Source organism: Gymnodraco acuticeps, unplaced genomic scaffold (genome assembly GCF_902827175.1).
Source record: "Gymnodraco acuticeps unplaced genomic scaffold, fGymAcu1.1, whole genome shotgun sequence".
NCBI classification, from domain to species: domain Eukaryota; kingdom Metazoa; phylum Chordata; class Actinopteri; order Perciformes; family Bathydraconidae; genus Gymnodraco; species Gymnodraco acuticeps.
Window position 1 is genome coordinate 1504912 of NW_022989800.1, and position 19868 is coordinate 1524779.

Below are 19868 nucleotides of genomic sequence, written 5' to 3' on the forward strand. Positions count from 1 at the left end.
ATTGTTTTAGTTACAATACTGATACTGTAACTTAAAATTACAGCATTAAAGTTTCTATTTTACAATTTATACACTATTACCGTAAACAAAAATACAGTACTTTTTAAATGGCAGTGTTTTATTTTATAGTTAAAATACTATTACCTTAAACTAAAATACAATGCTTGGAAATTACTGTTTTATTTTACAGCTATAACACTACTGCTGTAACACAAAATAAAGTAATTAAATATTACTGTGTTTCATTTTACAGTTAAAACACTATTACCGTAAACACAAATACAGTACTTGGAAGTTACTGTGTTTCATTTTACACTGTTACTGTAAATAAAAACTTGTAAATACTGTGATTACCTTTACAGTATTTAACTGGCAGCAATTGACAAGTTACTTACTGTAAAATGAATTACAGTAAGTAACTTGTCAATTGCTGCCCGTTAAATACTGTGAATTTCACGGTACGTTTCTTACAGCGTGACCTTTAAGTCCTAGTTTTTCTGTTTAGTCTTTTTCTTTTTTAGGATCCTTGGATGTTCCTTGGATGTTCTTTGGAAAGTTCTGTTTTTCCTGGATTACTTGAAGTTAAAGGTATTTACTGTTGAGTCTTCCTGACATGCATTTGGGTCAACCATACTTCACTCTCTGTGACACAGGTAGGCTACTAATCACATTTCTCATCATCTTATGGATATATCTATAATTTCCCTCAGAAATAAGTCTCCCTTGATTCAAATAATGTGAGTGAATGAGCTATTCTCAATTCAGCAATTTCAGATAACAGAAAGTATGCCTTAAATAGACAAATGGGAATCTCTGTGTGTGGTAATTCCTGTCTGAAAAAGTTAATTTCATTTTCACATCATGCATCCACAACCACACATATGTATTTATTATTAAGTCTGCACCCAGTACACAGTTTTATATTTAATAGGTAAAATATTTGTGAGAAAAATCACTAAAATCATGCCTAGCCAGTTCTGTTTTGTATTCTTGGCAATTCCCTTATAAATGCATGGTGTTGATTTAACAAGAAACTGGCACGTGGCATGCATGCAATACATATATTTCATTTGAAAACATTCATAACACTTTTTTACTTGCAAAGAAAATCTACACAATTTATCAAAAACATGGCAGTTGGACTGGGAGGCTTTTTGACATGGTTCCTGTAAAAACCGTCCATAATGTAACGCCTACCCAATGCTTTAAGGGGAAAAAAAGAGGAAATGTGGTCATTTGGGAAGCGAAACTCAAAAAGGGGAGAATCAGGAAGAACATGTGTTTTTTTTAAATAATCACAATTTATCTCTATTGATTTATTTAGTGTAATTTCTCTCATAAGTGAGCTGTAGTTAAACACCACAGGCAAATAATTGGGTCCATTAGGAACCGGCATGCCTTAAACAGGCACTGACTGCACTGGCACATTTATTGATGCATTTTAACTGAGGGTTAGGCTAGGTTTCTTCTACAGGAACAAGTCCTGTTTCTCGCTTGAAGCCAGGAAAAGGCTAGTCACTGTGATCTTTTTTTATATATAAAGCCATGTTAGGGAAACTTCCATCCTACATCTGCTCCCTGATCTCACAGCGAATTGTAAGTGGCTACTGCCTGAGATCGCATGCTGTAGTTTTATTAAATGTGCCAACTGCTAGGACTGTCTTAGGGAAGATAGCTTTTAGATGTGCAGCTCCTCTGTCTTGGAATAGTCTGCAATTGAAATGGAAACTGAGCAATCTGGTGCCACTGAATGTTTTTAAAGCTCGGTTGGATGCTACTCAATCGGAAGCTGTTGGTACCTGCTCATGTCGATAGTTATTGTAAATTGTAATCCCTGTAATGATGCTGTAAGATGTCCTTTTTGTTGTTCTGTTTATGTTTTTATGTTTCATGTGGAACCTACTTGAGCAGGTCTCCCTTGAAAAAGAGATCAATGATCTCAATGGGATACACCTGGGTAAATAAAGGTTTGAAATGAAATGAAATTGTGTGTGTGAATGGCCGTGTGATGTTCAGGGTCTCTTCCGCTCAGGGTTTTGGACCACAAACAGAGCAACAGTCCCTTCATCTCTCTGCCACTGGTACCTGCAGGAGAGGAAACCAAGTACGATTAATACTCACACCATACCGGACCGATTTCCTGAAATTGTTGGCCCATTATTCACATAGACGCAAAACATTGTTAGAAATAAGTTCCAGGTTGAAGAATACTAAGAGTACTTTTCCCAGGAACTAGGCCGATAGATCTTGGGATTTTGTTTTCACACCAAAAAGACCTGGAACTAGAACCTAGTTCGCGCAAACCTTTTCACCCCCAGATAGTTCCTGCTATAGAGGTGGTACTTTCCTGGGGAGGAAATGGTTCGTGGGTGTGTCGGCCACACTAACCATTTCTAATTGGCTGGGCGAATTGCAAACCACGCCCCGTAAAACTCAGAAAAGTGTTGTGAAGCCGCCATTTTATTTGCTCGCATTAGCATTATTAGCATTAGCATTAGCCCAGCGCACCAACGGAGAGAGACTAACTTATGGCAACACAAAAGAAAACATGGGAGTGGTGGAGTGATGAGGAGGTGTTGGCACTTCTGGCGATTTACTCGGAAGACGATACCCAGCAGCTTCTGCTGAAGCCAACTCCGGGGGACTTCGGGTGGCAGTATACGCCGTAAAGTTGTTTGCGGCCTGCCAGTAAACCCAAAACAGAAGAAGAAGAAGTGACGTCAGCGACTTCATTTGCGTAATCGGTACGTCCACACGGCAGCGTCGCGTGCTTCAACGGAGACACTTCCCATTCACTTTGAATGAGGTGCATTGTGGTTCCGTCGCGTCGCTTTGCTCGCTTCGAAAGTTGAGAAAAGTTCAACTTTTCAAGCGTCGACGGAAGCGCCAGCCAATCAAATCATATGCCAGTACAAGCTCTAGCCAATCAAACCGCGTGCTTGTGTGTCCGGGGCGGGAGATTAATGTGATTGGTTGTTGGTCGCACGCCAGACACGCCCACCGACAAGCTTCAGTACCGTCAGGGTAGTGATGGGAATTCCGGCTCTTTTTAGTGAGCACATACATACAGCACATAGCTTGACATGTTTCTTAAGTGTTTACTGCTAGAACAGTGCCATTATATGTATTAAACAACTTTACTCTAAGTGCCTCCTGCAGACATCCTGCTGAATACACAGACACACAGCTGCGAGAGGGGATTCAGCTACGGATACGATAGGTTGGGACGTGTCACGTGTGCCGGAGACGATAGGTTGGGACCTATGGTTGGGACGTGTCACGTCGGCTGGATGTCGCCAATGACGTAGTAGGAGCGAAAATTCTGAATCTGCTTGTTAGCAGCCCCTTTTCTTTCTTTTTCTTTTTAGAGTTGTTTTGTTTTCTGACATTTTGTGAGTTACCTGACACACCGGGGACACATATTTATGTATGAGACATCAAAAAGTGCATTTTGCATAAAAGGTCCCCTATAACAACAAAAAAATCAAAACAAAAAATGGCTCGTTCGCTTAAAAGAGCCGGCTCTTTCACATCACTACCTCAGGGACTTATTCCGGTGTGAACGCGATCTACAGGACAGTTCCAGGGACTAAAGAGTTCGGGGGGACTAAGTACCGGGGACTAAGTACCGGGAACTAAGTACCGGGAACCAAGTACCGGTCCGGGAACCAAGTACCGGGAACTAAGTACCGCAAAGTACTTGGTGTGAAAGCGGCTAATGTTTCTCCTTAATATTTACTCACTGGCTTTGTTCAGGAATGAGCAAACTGTGTCCTGCAGCGAGAAAGAACTCCTGCTCATTCAAAGTTACCCTTGAGGATCCCTCCTGTGAGATGAGAGGTTATTAACACAGGATTTGGTTATCACACATATGAGCAAACGCTACATCGTACTCAGGGATGGCAGCATCTGAACAGCACTGAGAGTCTGTTTGGAAGCTACAGAAGGAACACACCATGAAGAGAACAACATACCATCTGCCAAACCCACGCATCAGTTAACCGTACTGCCGACTCGTTGCGCCCAGGTCCATACACTATCACCTGTCACAAGAGAGAGAGAGCATTAGTGCAGCACATCACATCTGCTCATATTCAATAGTCAATGAATATCCAGTACTTAACAGCCAAGCTTTGTCATGGTAATTCACCACAGGCATGATGATTCCAAAATCTCACTTTGCTTTAACAAAATATGTCATTATAGCATTAGGAAATCAATTATTGGAAAATACAGCTAGATGTTGTTTACATTTCCACCGGTAGCAATCGTTTGTATACAGTACCAGGCTTTTTCTGAAAGACCAGTTCTGAAGTACATCTAAACAAATGTTGCTTATTTTAATTATTTTAATCTGTACTTAGAAGATATTTTAAATGTCTGTTGGTATGAAAATGCATGTTAAAAAGGTAGTTTTCCCTTATATGAATAGAGGTTCTATGCATCGAGGGTATTTTATGTTTTACAGATTGTGAAGCCCCTTTGATTTTGGGCTACATAAATAAATATTGACTTTACTTAATTTAATTAGCTTCATAAGATGTGCCGTAGTAAAATGGACTATGGCTTTTTAAATCAGCAACTATCTGATCAAATTATAAGTATACAAGATTGAAAAACGTAGCCCTGTTGAAAGTGGAAAACCTTTATAAAAACATGTCTGAATACATGTTCGTAGTACCTCGGTCTCAAACTGATCCCCGAACATGTCGATGGGGCTGCCGCTGGCCAGGGTCGGCCTCTGGGTGTTCAGCCAGTCTTTGAAGGAGAAGGGTGCCATCACCTTCATCGTGTTCATCTGGAATGGAGGGTCTCTGAACACATCATCTGTTCATCCAAAGATAACCATGACGACAACAGATTACGGGTGATAAGACTTTAGATCAGAAATAAGGATTAAGAATCACAAGAAATCTCAGAACATCTTACTTGCGTCAGGCTTTTCTGTTTTGCACTGCTTTGATGCCATGAACCTGAAAGTAAAACAAATAACCGGAATTAACAAACTTAATTCAAAGAAATGGATTTGAAGGAACCAATGAAGATGGTAGGATGTCTTACTCTTTGATGATTGGCACCAGTTGGGTTCCGAGGTTCTCACAGTAGAACCATTTCTCGAACAGGGGATAAGTGGTGTTGTCAACATAGTACCTGAAGGCATCAACACAGGCTAATGTTAAGGCTGCTCTTACATAGGACATGTAAGAGCATATGACATGTATGTTGTGTTTATTTGGATACAGGAAAAATAAAGTATTTTCATTGTACGCCAATGTACAGTTATTTTCCACACATTTTATGAGTTCCAAATGCAGTTGTCACAACTAAAATATATTAACTTTGTTTCTTGTTTTTTGTCCAAACAATTGTCATTATTTTTGCTAAACTATAGAAACATTGCTTGCAAGACATTCAAGACATGAGTGTGATTCCAGATCAGCGTCATCTGCTCACAATATTTCCAAATTATTCCCAATAAAGAGAACTGATAAGAAAAATGATATTGTTTTGTACCAAAATCATGTTGGTTAACCGTAACAAAAAAATTGCATAAAGCGGTCAAGGGCTCGAAAAACAAAGTTAAGGACTTGTGACTTGACTTGGGACTTGAATATACAGACATGAGACTTTAATTTGAATTGTAAAACAATCAATGGCTCTTCTTAACCTCAGAACTGCTCTTTTGTATTGCATTGAGAAAAGCTGGTCTCTAAAGTTTAGATTTTCCTGGTAGGCTATATCAATTGGGTTAATTTGTCAGGATCTTTTTCCTCTATTCCCTGATATGATCTGCTTAAAAAGAGATGTGGAACAAAGAAAAGACGAGAAGGGAGAAGAAGATAAGGATGTACGATATTTAACCTCAGGCAGTCGTTCTCCGTCAGCAGACGTCTCCTCTCCACCACCAGTCCCACAGTGTTGGCCTGTCTCTGGGGGGAGTGGGGGGTCCTCGCTGGCAGCAGGAACATCTTTGAATGAAGAAAAAGATGATGTTTGAAGGAGACACACATTGGAGCATTGTAACAAGACTAGTTTATTTGGATAAGAAGAACATCCTTAACCACAGAAAGAGGCAGAGACAAACTGTATTGCACTGCCTTAAGATGAACTCCACTGTTATAATAATAATATGTAGTATTTGACTTATTATGAAGGATATAACTTTACCAAAACGAAAAAACAGAACCCTATTCAAGCTTACCTCTCCCTCCTTGATGTTCACATCCTTGTGAATCCCGTTTTCTATCACCTTCAGACACATGTCTCCCTTCACCTGGTAGAAGAGCTGTTAAATATAGAGACAAAAGAAGAAATAGTGCTAGATTAAAGGGGAACTATATTTTTGGATTCCTGTGTGCTCGAGAGTCCTATCTGCATATTTTGGGGGGGGAAGTATTTTGTGACTCCAGAGGAAGCTTTGTGCCGTTCGAATTCTATAAATGAAAGGAAAGGAGGTTTCAAACTTCCTTTATAACCTCCTTTAGCTTAGGAACCATTGGACCTCCCTAACCGAAAGGAGAGGAGAAAATGCTGCCCCACAATGCATTGCAGCCGCAGCATTTGCCGTCAGACAACAGTCGGCCGTTCACGGAAACAACCGATTATGACCGAGAAATTATATCATGAAAGTTACGGTGCTTATTAAGCATTTTAAAACGTATGTGGTAAGTTGCCAAAGTGCTTTGTTTTGAACGTTCATCAGTATTATAATCAAAAAGAGAAATATGACCGTTACTTTTTACTGAAATGATCAAATAAAGTCAACATTTCACAGTCTTTACTGAGCTGTGTGGGGTTTGTTCAACTTTTTAAAGATGTTTGAATGGTGATATACACAGTGATAGATGTTAAGGACTAACGTTTATAATAAATACATTTGTATTGATTTTAAGATATTTTCATAGTACATACAATCATACGTATTGGGATCATTTGTATTAATGTGGACCGGAGGGAGAGGGTGACGAGCATAAGTTTCACTTTCCTTTTTTATTTCAATTCCAACTTTGGTCCTGAAGAATATGTTTCTCTGTTGTCCACGTTCATAAAGCATAAAACAACAGCATCAGAGCACGGTGCAGAGTCTCTAGATGAGTTTACAGTCCCTCGTTCTTATTATACATCCATGTTGTAGTCCTCTGTATAGAAAACTGTAGTTTCCCCACAGCAGCAGCAGACGCACAAAATGACGTCCGCTGGCGCATCATAAACACGTTAGATAGTGAAAGTGCATTCGGATTCTCTAAAGTACCGCAGTCTCTTCTCCTAAGTCCTTTTGAATTCTCCTTTCCACTATCCCTTAACCCCGTGACGTTTCACACAGAGGTCAAGGGATAGACGATAGGGATAGAGGAGCTGATTTTTTGACTATTCGACTGCAACCTTATAGAAAGAAGTAAATGTAGCTGACCTCTGTAGCTCGTAACTCTCCTTTAATTGCATTGTGGGTAATATAGGCACCACGTTTTCTTTCTTCTTTCTTTCTTTCAGTCTTTATTTCGAACAGATTAAAAAATAACAAATGTGAAAAACAGAATACCGTATTGTTATAATACAGTATTTATCCACATTCATGGTAATATTTGTATATTCAACAAAAAAAAGAAAAAAAAGTCTTCATATTAATAATAATAATAAATCATATGTGTCCGAAAGGGAGTAGGAGGAAGCAAATGCTTATTAATTCCCACCACTTACTTGATCAATGATTGTCCTTTAAATCATTATGCAAGTTATTCCTACATACATTTACATTGATACATACATATACAATAATTTCTCATCTTCAATCACCTTTCTTCATTCTCATATTTTTCCAAAAAAGTGTTTCTGTACATCCTTTTAAACTGAATTATGCTTGTGCTTTGTTTTAACTCCTGCTCCAAACCATTCCATAAAATCAGCCCAAAGATTGTTATACTCATACTTCTCAGAGTTGTTCTGACCTTGAGTTGTTTAAAATGTAGATTTCCTCTCAAATTATACCCACCCTCTCTGTCTACGAACAATGTTTTTAATTTCCGAGGAAGTAGATTATGTCTGGCTCTGTACATGATTTGTGCCGTTTTAAATTTAACCAGATCAATGAACTTCAATATGTGTGACTTCAAAAATAATATATTAGTGTGTTCAAGATATCCAACATTATTGATAACTCTTATAGCCCTTTTTTGTAATGTGCATAACGGCTGTAGGTTGGTTTTGTACGTGTTTCCCCAAATCTCCACACAGTAAATCAGATATGGCAATATTAGTGTGTTATATAGAGTATGCAATGAGTTATAGTCCAGAATGTATCTGGCTTTTCCCAATATTGCGATAGTTTTAGCCAGTTTTGCTTTTACATGAGTGATATGAGGTTTCCAGCTGATTTTGTGGTCTAAAACCACACCAAGGAACTTAATTTCATATACTCTTTCTATGTGTATGTTATCTAGTATTAATTGTATCTGTGGATTTGTTTTATGTTTTCCAAATAACATAATCTTTGTTTTGCTTATATTTAATGATAATTTGTTTGTGTCAAACCAATGTTTTACTTTAATCATTTCTGCTGTTATCACTTCCATTAGCTCTTTCAAATTGTCACCAGAACAAAAAATATTAGTGTCATCTGCAAATAAAATACATTTCAATATATTTGATACTCTGCAAATGTCGTTGATGTATATTATGAACAGCTTTGAACAGATTTGTTTTGACAGTGAAGATAAATGTTCTGGTACTTCTGGATCAATAACAACATTATATTATAAGACTTGATCAGAGAAATATAAATGAACTCAACACAAGTTTCAATATTGACATACATGTGTCAAGTTCATTACACCTGACATCATCATTAATTCATTATGGAGACAGTCCATTTTCAAAATAATTAAAGATTTATTGAATTACAATTAAGATAAGATGTAGCCTACTTTATTTGATCCAAAATCTGGAATTGTTATCATTGCAGCAGTTGATAAAAAAAACAAGGCATTGCACATAATTAGAAATTAAAAAGTAGAAAATAAACTGGCATATGTGTAATATTATAAATAAAACTGAATTGTAAAAGTAATATGTTACATTTACCTGTGAAAATAAGGCATACAAAATATGTGATTAAATGCTATTGTTATGACATTAGGGCAGGGGTGCCCAACCAGTCGATCGCGATCGACCGGTCGATCGCGGGGAGATTCCCAGTCGATCGCGAGATGTGTCTAAAAAAAGAACAACAATATTCTGTTTTATCGTTAATGTCCTATAACAAAATCTTCCTGTGCCAGAATAATGCACTTGAACGCATCAAAGCTTTGTGATTGGCCGGCATGACCCCATGTGTCGGGGCGTGGCTGGTGAGCAGTGGGCACTATTTCGCTGACGTTGTCCGTGGCTGCTTCTCAGGTCGACTATTTTCATTTCCTCGCTCCTCGGTCCTCGGTCTCACCGGAAGTTGATTTGCCTGCGCCATCTTGAGTACCGTCCCATGGCTCTTATTTCTGCCGGAGGACCGAGGATCGAGGAGCGAGGAGCGATAATGGAGGAGCGATAACCGAGGAACCACCAGACCATCCTCCGATGAAACCCTCAGATACTCACCCCGCCCCCTTACTGTGTATCGCTCACTGATTGGACGAGGCAGTGCATGCACTGATCTAATGCTTCTTGACATGAGAGCAATACCCCAGCGGAGTGAAGAAAATACATGAACCTCACGGGACTCACTCCTCAGTTTATACCGTGTTTTGTTTCAATTAATGTATCATTTAGTTACAAATATGTGATCTGAACAAAAGTGGTCAAAAATCATTAACGGAAACATTTTCAGGATCGCTTTTTTCGTTTTACAGTTTCATTTATTGTCATTTCCATTCAGTCAGTCATTAAGTGCTATTAAAATGTTAATGTGCTACATATCCACACAAACACACAACGTGTGCAATCCAATGAATGTTAATCTAACTGGGTTTTGATAGATAACATATCTCTTTTTCTTCTCTCAATTATTTTATTTCTATTGTGCACTCTAATCAATATTAATCTAACTATTGTTCGTTTATACATTTTAAGAATGGCGTTTATCTTTTTTGAGAATGACTTCTTATTTTATTTCATGTATGTGGATCTACAACAGATGATACTAATGTTTGTGTCAGTAAATGTGTACTAACAGAGGCGGGGGTGTTTGTGGAAATAACGGGTACAGAGCTGGCTGCTGCCAGACGAACAGCTGTGCAGCGTCATCACAAACGGACGTCGCTTCACGTGACGCTCCGGAGGAAAGGACGTCCCATTGCTCTTAAAACTAATTTCCCTGCTTCTCGTGGTTTCCTTGCGTCCCTCCATGCTTCCCTGGTGGGAGGGACTAAACGCAGGGAAACGACGCAAGTCAGGGAAGCAAGGATTTCATTTAATCGACCTGAGAAGCAGCCCGTGTCAACAGGAGTGACAGTCCGCACACACACAAGACCGCAATTACGGCAGAAGCAAAAAAGCCCAAAATATATAATTTTCACTCCGAGTGGGAGGATGATTATGTTTGTATCTATTCCAATTCAAAGTCCATCTGTCTCATCTGCAATGCGAGCGTGGCTTTATCGAAGAAGGGTAATTTAGGAGCGGCATTTCAAAACAGTGCACAAACGCTACGAGACGGAATTCCCTCCTAATTCTGCCCTACGCTCCCAAAAGAGGAGGGGCCTGAAAGGACAGCTAAATGCACAGCAGTCCATTTTCACCCGGCCCAACAACAAGAGCAAGGCTGCTACCAGAGCATCTTATCGTGCCGACGCGCTTTTGGGGGACAGTAAAAATAACAGTAGCATTTCAACAGGTTTTTGATATGATAACAACTCAAGTTAGATACCGTTATTAATCAGCTGTAAGTTTTAGTTTGTTTGAACTTATTCATTATAATTATTGTACAAAATGGTATAAGAATGCAAACTTAAATTGATTATAGTCTATCATCAATTCAGGTTAAGAAGCTAGTGTTGCTTGCATCCTATTTTACAGGCATTTCTTTTTATACTCTAATCAAATGCAACAAAAAAAGGGTTTGATTCTATTAATTTTGTCTTTTTTATTGCACTTTGGCAGCAGATTCCTGTGTAGCTTCAGATCTGAGTTGTCTTATGAGTAAGCCTCATTTATACTTTTGCAGCAACACTATTTTTATATAATGGCAAAGAAAGGGTTCAGAGTCTTTTCTTTTTCTCCTGTGTCATATGTGGCAGCAGTGTTCAATGTTTCTTGAAAACATTACCCACTGTAGGGACGTGTGAATAAACTCCAACTCTGTATCAACAACACTGTTGTGTAACTTCAGTTAAATACTTGTATGTGTGTAGATTAGAAAGAGGTAAGATAAAGGATCTGCAGTATTTTATGAAGTATTCATCATACAAAGGTCAGTTTTATACAAGTAGAAGTGTGTATTCACCTGGTAGTAGGCTGTCAGTAATGGCTACGCCTCTCTATTTGGACTGGTAGATCTCGGCAGACTGGCAACTTTAAAAGTAGCTCTCGGTTCAAAAAAGGTTGGGCACCCCTGCATTAGGGTCATGCAGTGAGATCGCTACCCCTTTAAGAGAGGGGTGTGGCGCGTGCATGTGATGTGGGTATGGTAGAGCGAGAGTGAGCGAGAGTGAGCGAGAGTGAGCGAGAGTGAGCGAGAGTGAGCGAGAGTGAGCGAGAGTGAGCGAGCGGTATATGTTTTCTGGAAATGAAACGAGGCAGCAGGAAAAAGCATAGGTCTGTGATGTATCTTGTGAAACGGAAGAACTAAATAAATACAACGACCTCCCAAGACGAGCTCGCCTCTCTCCAGTGATTTCATAAAGTGGGTTATTGAATCCGAAGCGTGTTGCTTCTGCCCTGGGAGACGACAGAGAGTCATCCCCCCCTGTTTCCTCGACCACTGTCTGGGAGCCGACAGGAAAGTTCAACACTATTCAGCAAACACAACGGCGGAGCTGCAAACATTTTTGAAGTAACAACTACTACTGTTAGTCCAGGAAACATACTGTGTGAACCAAGGCCTAAACAAAGACCCAAGTTTACCCAGTAAGCTGTTTATGTGTATGTGAAGGAAGCGCCATCTCATAGTAAAATCCCGGGCTGCAGTCATTGGGCCCTTCTCACTTCTCTTATTTTTCATTTCCTCGCTCCTCGGTCTCGGTCTCACCGGAAGTTGATTTGTCTGCGCCATATTGAGTAGCGTCCCAGTGGCCTTATTTTTGCCCGAGGATCGAGGAGCGATAATGGAGGAGCTATAATCGAGGAACCACCAGACCATCCTTCGATGAAATCCTCAGACACTCGCCCCGCCCCCTTACTGTGTATCGCTCACTGATTGGACGAGGCAGTGCATGCACTGATCTGATGCTTCTTGACATGAGAGCAGTTTACCAGCGGAGTGAAGAAAACACATGAACCTCACGGGAGTCACTCCTCAGTTTATACCGTGTTTTGTTTCAATTCATGTTTCATTTAGTTACAAATATGTGATATATCTGAACAACAAAGTGGTCAAAAATCATTTTATTCATTTATTGGAAACATTTTCATGATCGCTTTTTTCATTCATTTATTGTCATTTCCATTCAGTCAGTCATTAAGTGCTATTAAAATGTTAATGTGCTCCATATCCACACAAACAAACAAAGTGTGCAATCCAATGAATGTTAATCTAACTGGGTTTTTATAGATAACATATCTCTTTTTCTTCTCTCAATTATTTTATTTCTATTGTGCACTCTAATCAATATTAATCCAACTAATGTTCGCTTATACATTTTAAGAATGGCGTTTATCTTGTTTGAGAATGAGTTCTTATTTTATTTTTATTTATTTGGGTCTACAACAGATGATACAAATGTTTGTGTCAGTAAATGTGTACTAACATGCCCCTTTCACACCAGCGCTTTTTCAGCTCCGGCTCGGAGCTGGAGCCTGAAAAGCGCCGGGTTTTCCTGTTCACATCGCAGCGGCGCCGGCTCTTAGCTCCAGAATCCGGTTCACTTCCAGCTCCAAAAAATTGTCGGTCTAGAGGCAAGAGCTTCGGAGCTAAGAGGTGGCGTCGCTTACGTCTCTCATACGTCGAGGCGTGCAGGAAACTAAACCCACCTCCCCTGAACATGGGTCGACTGTCATGCCTGCCTACAAGCAGTAGTGCTTATAAACACACTTTATAAAGTCAGGCAACACTAACCAGGCTTCGTGTGATTCTGTTTATTTGTACCTTACTTTGACCATCCGTTCACTGTTATTGATCATTGTGGAGAGAGGCAGACGTGTTGTTTTGTATTATAGCAGCTATCAGATGGAATCAATACATGGGCTGCACAGGTTGTCGTGTCCGACTATCACAAGTAGAATCATAATAAAAATACGCCGGTAAAATGTGCCTGTAGAAAACGGTTTATGCCACAATAGGATAGCAATAGCAAGTCAGTTTAGCTTCGGTTGCTATGCTAACATCACCCATTTTATACCAGAGAAACTTTCATAACAGCGTTGTGATACCAAACAGCGTAAATTCAGACTGACACACATTCACTTAGGCTAAGGGGAACTGGGGATATGTATCAGCTGCTTGTGTGAGTCGGACAGTGAATACTTTAGAGCTGCAGTGTGAGCTAATCGGGAGCTAACGGAGGAGAATAAACTCCTGTGGAAGAGCAGCCAACACTGCAGAAACACATTAATAAACAATGAACCACGGCACTCTGGAGCAAAGTATAAGGTTGGAGAAGTCGTTATTCAATTTATTCTGGCTTCGTGTGATTAAAAGCAACACGATCATCGACCCGACGCAGTTCCCCGTTGTTGTTGTTGTTGTTGTTGTTGTTGTTGTTGTTGTTGTGAGCGCCGTAATGCCGTTGGGGTAGGGGTGGGCGGATCGATCCGAAAATATCGATACTTCCGATATTACGTTACGTTTCAAAATATCGATACTAGAGCCAATAGGATCGATACTGTTATACTTTTTTTCTCGTCTCCTCTACTCGTCAATTTCTTCAAAAAACTATGTGCAGACGAACACAAGTATATGCTCTTTTCTTCTCTCTCCACTGCTGTCCTCTTCTCCTCGAGGCTCCCTGCCTGAACGCCGATTATCAAGCTGACTGACAGCAGCCAGCAGGGCAGGACAGCAGCAGCCAGCGACTCGCGAGTGCAACACACACACGCGCATGATGGCTGAGAGAAAGAGCAGCGTTGTGTGGAGCAATTTCACAACTGGCAATTAAAACTTAGCGAACTGTGATGTGTGCAAGAAGACAGTTCGCTACTTTGGCCACTTTGTATTGTTATTTTTCATGTTTGCACTTTAAATTTGCAAAAGTAAAACGTGTATTTGTCTATAAAAACTGTCCTGTCTTTATTCATGAAAATGAATTCAGATTTAGTCTATTTATGATGATTTCAGCTCAAAAATCATGTCATGCAGCCAGTGGCGTAGCCAGGAATTATTGTGTGGGTGGGCCTGGAGAAATGTAGGTGGGCCAGGGGGAGACATATTAAGCGTGGGGTCTGAGCTGAAACTTCATTAATGATTTTAATGATTTTTTAATGCACTAATAGAACATAAGCATAAATTAGCAGTGAAAACAAAAAATATAGGCACGGCGGCCTCAGAATGTGTGTAAAACTGACATCCACATAGGGATGGGTATCGTTAAGGTTTTAACGGTACTACTACTTTTATCGATAGCGCTTATCGATCCGGTCCTTTAACAGTACTTTTATCGGTTCTTTTGGAGAAACAAATAAGGTAAACTAACTAAACAAATTGTGAACAAAACTAACATTGCTTTTTATTTAAATTAAATACATAATATTTCACATCAAAAGAAACAACAATGTTTTAACAAATCGTATTAAATAATCTGATGACAGAATTGTAAACAGAATAGCTGAAACTTTAACAAAATAAATAACTCAGTTTCCTCTAATCATTAACCCATGTTTGTATAATGTAGTAAACTCTGTGTGTTGCTGCTAGCATACATAACACCTGACGTGGAAACGTTACTCGTGGATGGGGCTACAGCGCTACTAGAAATACAGTGGAACCCGGTGCATTTCTCCGTCTGAATGTGGTGGCAAGATGTTTTGACAAATTGCTCGTGTTACCGCCCTTACATGCTAAACTCTTATTCCACTTTTGGTAACGAGTATTGTCCACATCGACACGGCTATAGTTTAACCACACCTCGGAGCGCGTTCTCTCCGCCATCTCCGCAGTGTGTGTGTGTGTTGCTGCATGTAGCAGCTGCGTGTGTGTAAACTGCCCTTCCCCCTCGCACATAGACGGGGGAGAGATCTCTCTTGTCTGGATTGGAAAGATCTAAAATACTAAAAATAATCAGATGCATTTTGCTGTCTTTTTGCATATTAGAAACGGAGTTGGCGGCACTTAAACTGCAATGTAATGTTTGTGTAGCAATAATACATACGACATATATCGGGGGCCACAGGTTGTTTATCCTTTACAGTCGCACAGTGGGCACACACTGAGTGTTTTCATATTCAGCAAATGTGTACACGCTAAACTGCAGACCTCAAGAAGAAATAATACTTTCATTCACTCACGGCAAAAGTTACTTTACTTACTATAAAAACTCACGGTAAAAAAATGCACTCCCTATTCCATTGTCATGAAGGTGGAATCTAACTATATCCAGAATAAGTTTGATTGGATCCAGGCTAGAAACATGTTTATTTCTGCTGTAAAGTTGGGCATTTTAACATGGGGGTCGATGGGAATTGCTCCTTTTGCATCCATCCCCTGTCGGCCACTAGATGAACTGCAGTTTGTGGCACTTCCTTCTGGGCTTGCCGGCTCTGTGCTATGCAGCGCTGATTGGCTGTGGGTGGGCCAGACGTGCATGTGGGTGGGCCCAGGCCCACCTCGGCCCACCCACAGCTATGCCACTGCATGCAGCTCTCCCCTATATGAAAGTACATAAGACGCTTTTCATTAAAAAAAAGTATCGGTATCGATATCGGTATCGGCGATACTGGCCCTGAAATACTTGGTATCGGATCGAATCCAGATTTTGTGGTATCGCCCAACCCTACGTTGGGGAGCAAATCAGCGATGTAAACGGTGACGTCATGACGCAGCAGCGGCAGCACCAGTCGGGTGCTGGGCGGTGTGAACAGAGCGGGAGCAGAAAAGGGAAACCGGAGCTGAACCAGAAAAGCTCTAGCTCGGATCTAGACAGGGAAAAGCGCTGGTGTGAAAGCCGCAACAGAGGCGGGGGTGTGTGTGGAAACAAAGGGGACAGAGCTGCTGTCAGACGATCAGCTGTGCAGCGTCATCACAAACGGACGTCGCTTCACGTGAGGCTTCGGAGGAAAGGACATCCCATTGCTCTTAAAACTCATTTCCCTGCTTCTCGTGGTTTCCTTGCGTCTCTCCATGCTTCCCTGGTGGGAGGGACTAGTCGCAGGGAAACGACGCAAGTGAGGTACGCAAGGAATCCATTTAACCGAAGTGAGAAGGACCCATATAGTCCAAAAATCAGCTACTATCGTCTATTCCTTGACCTCTGTGTGAAACGTCACGGGGTTAAGGAATAGTGGATAGGAGAATTCAAAAGGATTTAGGAGAAGAGACTGCGGTGCTTTGAGAATCGACTGCACTTTCACTATCCGACGTATTTATGATGCGCCAGCGGACGTCATGAATACGCAGTGGCGACTGGTCATTAGGGGCAGGTGGGGCACAGCCCCACCTAGTGTCAGCAGAAAGTATTAAAAATAATGATTACAAAAAAATGCAAAAAATAAATTCAAAAATATATCAAATATATTTTAAGATCATGTTTATTCATCTGATTCGTCTGTACATTGCTGTTTTAGTCTGTGTTCTTCTAATTAGTGTCTACAGTGTGTGCCTATTGAGCTGTTTAGAGCCATGTGGGACAAAACCCGATCCTGCCCCTCCCTCTCTCTGTCTAAGTGAACGGTGACTGTAAAAACTACACTGCGCATGCTCAGAATATTTTCCTATTTAATGTGTGTGGCAACAAAATAATGACCATAGGGGCATAGAGCTGCCATCCCCACCATACGTCATCTCACATAATTCAGAGCTGATTGGCTGTAAGTACGTGTGCCGCGAAAAGTGTGGTGTGTGAAGAGGAGACGAGAGAGCTGCAGTGACGCATCCTAAAACCCGGAAGTAAGCTGCGCATGGCTTCCCTCCACAAAAAAGCAATGAGATTTCTCCATAGGATTTTAGAAAATAGCTCCAAATAAGATCTTTGGGAAACAAACCTGTTAGATAAATGCACGTTTTGTTCAGCTGGATAATATCCACATGTCTACCCTACTTTTATCATTTTTAAATCATAAATCTATTGATTAGATTAGATTTATGATAGACTTTTGAAACTACAAGAACATAAGGAGGACTTTTACAAAAAAGTAATAGAGATTTTTGTCCAGAGGGATAGGCAAATGGACTTCATCTTCAAGTCAAGGTAAGACTTACATTTTATTGAAAATGGGATCTTACTAAGAGAGAACAATTCAATATTTAAATGATACAATTAAAAAATGTGGGTATCCTTTTGTTGAACTGTCTGTTTAAAATTAATTGAAGCATCAAACAAAAAAAGCTTTTGAAAATAATATTATATTTTGATTTAGGTCAAAATATAATATTTGTAAACCTGAAGAGTCAGTGCCAGTGCCTCACCAGCCATGAACCTCACTGCAGAAGCTTATAGACATCTAAGTTTTTTGTGCCCCACCACTTTTGTACATATAAAAACGCCACTGCTGCGGACTACTATAAACTCATCTAGAGACTCTGCACCGTGCTCTGATGCTGTTGTTTTATGCTTTATGAACGTGGACAACAGAAATATATTCTTCATGACCAAAGTTGGAATTTAAATAAAAAAGGAAAGTGAAACTTATGCTCGTCACCCTCATAGATATATATAAACACTATATATATCTATGGTCACCCTCTCCCTCCGGTCCACATTAATAGATCAGCCACTGGGATTGGTTAGGTTTCTGGCTGGAATTTGTTAGATGGGCATCTAGATGGCTACATCTGTACTTTGATTCTGTAAACTTCAGTCAAAAACAACAGTGGCTGGTGGAGTTTGCCCTTTGTGGCAGAAGCTTTTTGAAGCACAACCAAAGGCTAAAATGTTCTATTTACTCTCTTATCTCCCACTACTGAGTATATGGAATGGCTGGGACCAGTGATGCTCAAATGATTTTGAAGTTAGCATCCAATCATCTATGTTTGAAATAGAAAATGTATGCAGAATAAAAAAGCAGTTACCTCCTCTCCTTCCTCAATATGATAATCCTTCCTTGTATTTGGACCTCCAACAAACATGATAATCAACTGGGAGAAATGCCTGAAGAAAAGGGTATTAAAGACAAGCTTATACTCAATACCCTCAAAGAGACAATAGAACTCCACAAGTAGTTAAAACATACACACACATAACAATGTGGCTTTAATAAAAGTAAAATTACTCACATGAGCTTGTTGCACACTGGTGGCAGAAAGGCATTCTCATTCTGTGTGATCCAGTTTCCCACATTCACAAGAGGAGGACTGCTGCTCATTTTTAAAACTAATTGTGCTAAAGTGTTAAGCTTCTCTTATAATCTGCTGCCTCGACCAGTATAAACAATGTGACTGATACCAGTAGTCCATAATACAGAAGTTCAAGTAAACCAAAGGGGAGGAGCTCTGTTCAGACAGATGTAAGGTTGCTTGCTCTTTCATAATCATTAACTTGGATTTGTCCTGCAGTGACTCTGCAGGCAGAATCCATGAAGTCAAATTCAACATTACAAATGGAACATTGAGAAACAAACACAAATAATAATAATTGCACAATATTTTCTACTTGGCGAAACATAAACCTTTAGGTGTAAATGCATAGAGTACATCCATGTTTTTACCACATTTAGTTAGATATTTGGGTATGAAATCATGATGAGCAAAGACACGGAAAGCGATTCAAAACACAGTGTTATATTGATTTATCTTTTATAATGCGTCATATTTGACGAGGAATGTAAACAATGTGACTGATAAAAGACATTCAAATGTAGAAGCTGGAAAAGTCCAAAGGTGGGGGTTTCTATTCCCTGGACAGAAGAAGGGTTGCTTGCACTTTCATAATAAGTAACTTAGCCTTGTTCTGCAGTGACTCTGCAGACATATAGGAATCCATTGTAACAGTCATGAATTCAAATTGGAAAAGCCAATAGGCTACATAGTTTAACACAGGGCTGAACACAAGAACATCAACACTTTAATTTCATTTCAAACCTTTATTTATGCAGGTGAATCCCATTGAGATCATTGATCTCTTTTTCAAGGGTGACCTGCTGCAAGTAGGTTCCACATGAATACATATAAAACATAACAGAAAAACTAAAAGGACATCATACAGCATATTTACAGCGACTACAGTTTACATACTTTGACATTGGGCAATAAAACACACAGATACAATGTGTACAATACTATTTACTGAGCCAACCATGACTCCCTTTATGAACATTGACTGTTCACAGTCACACTGAAGTCACTAAGGTTGGTGATCAAAACGTTTTAAGTTATTTTTGACACCTAGTGTAATTCCTCAAAATGCCCACTAGATGGTGCTGTTTTCTCTGGTAAAATTAGATGAAAGCTGTGTATTCTTCAGAAACCCGGAAACTTTAGCAGGGCCTTCCCGCCAAATTAAAGGTAGGCGGGATCTGTAGGATCCACGCCTCCATGGTAGGATCGACAATGGACTAAGATCACATGAACCAAAATAGCTGCAGTATTCAGGCAAGAGGTTTTATAAATGTAGAGTCCTTTGAAAGTAAATTGCCAA

At 39.9% G+C, this 19868-nt stretch overlaps 1 protein-coding gene across 1 annotated transcript; it reads right to left on the minus strand.

Moving 5' to 3' along the window:
• Positions 1-1878: 1878 nt before the first annotated feature.
• Positions 1879-18677, minus strand: haao (3-hydroxyanthranilate 3,4-dioxygenase). Its single transcript, XM_034224434.1, has 10 exons — positions 18509-18677; positions 18305-18383; positions 6203-6286; positions 5863-5969; positions 5062-5151; positions 4930-4973; positions 4682-4827; positions 3975-4043; positions 3744-3826; positions 1879-2085 (listed from the first exon to the last, which is right to left on the minus strand). Exons 1-10 carry the CDS (start codon positions 18595-18597, stop codon positions 2013-2015), a joined length of 864 nt encoding a protein of 287 aa, XP_034080325.1. The 5' UTR covers positions 18598-18677; the 3' UTR covers positions 1879-2012.
• Between the last annotated feature and the right edge of the window lie 1191 nt (positions 18678-19868).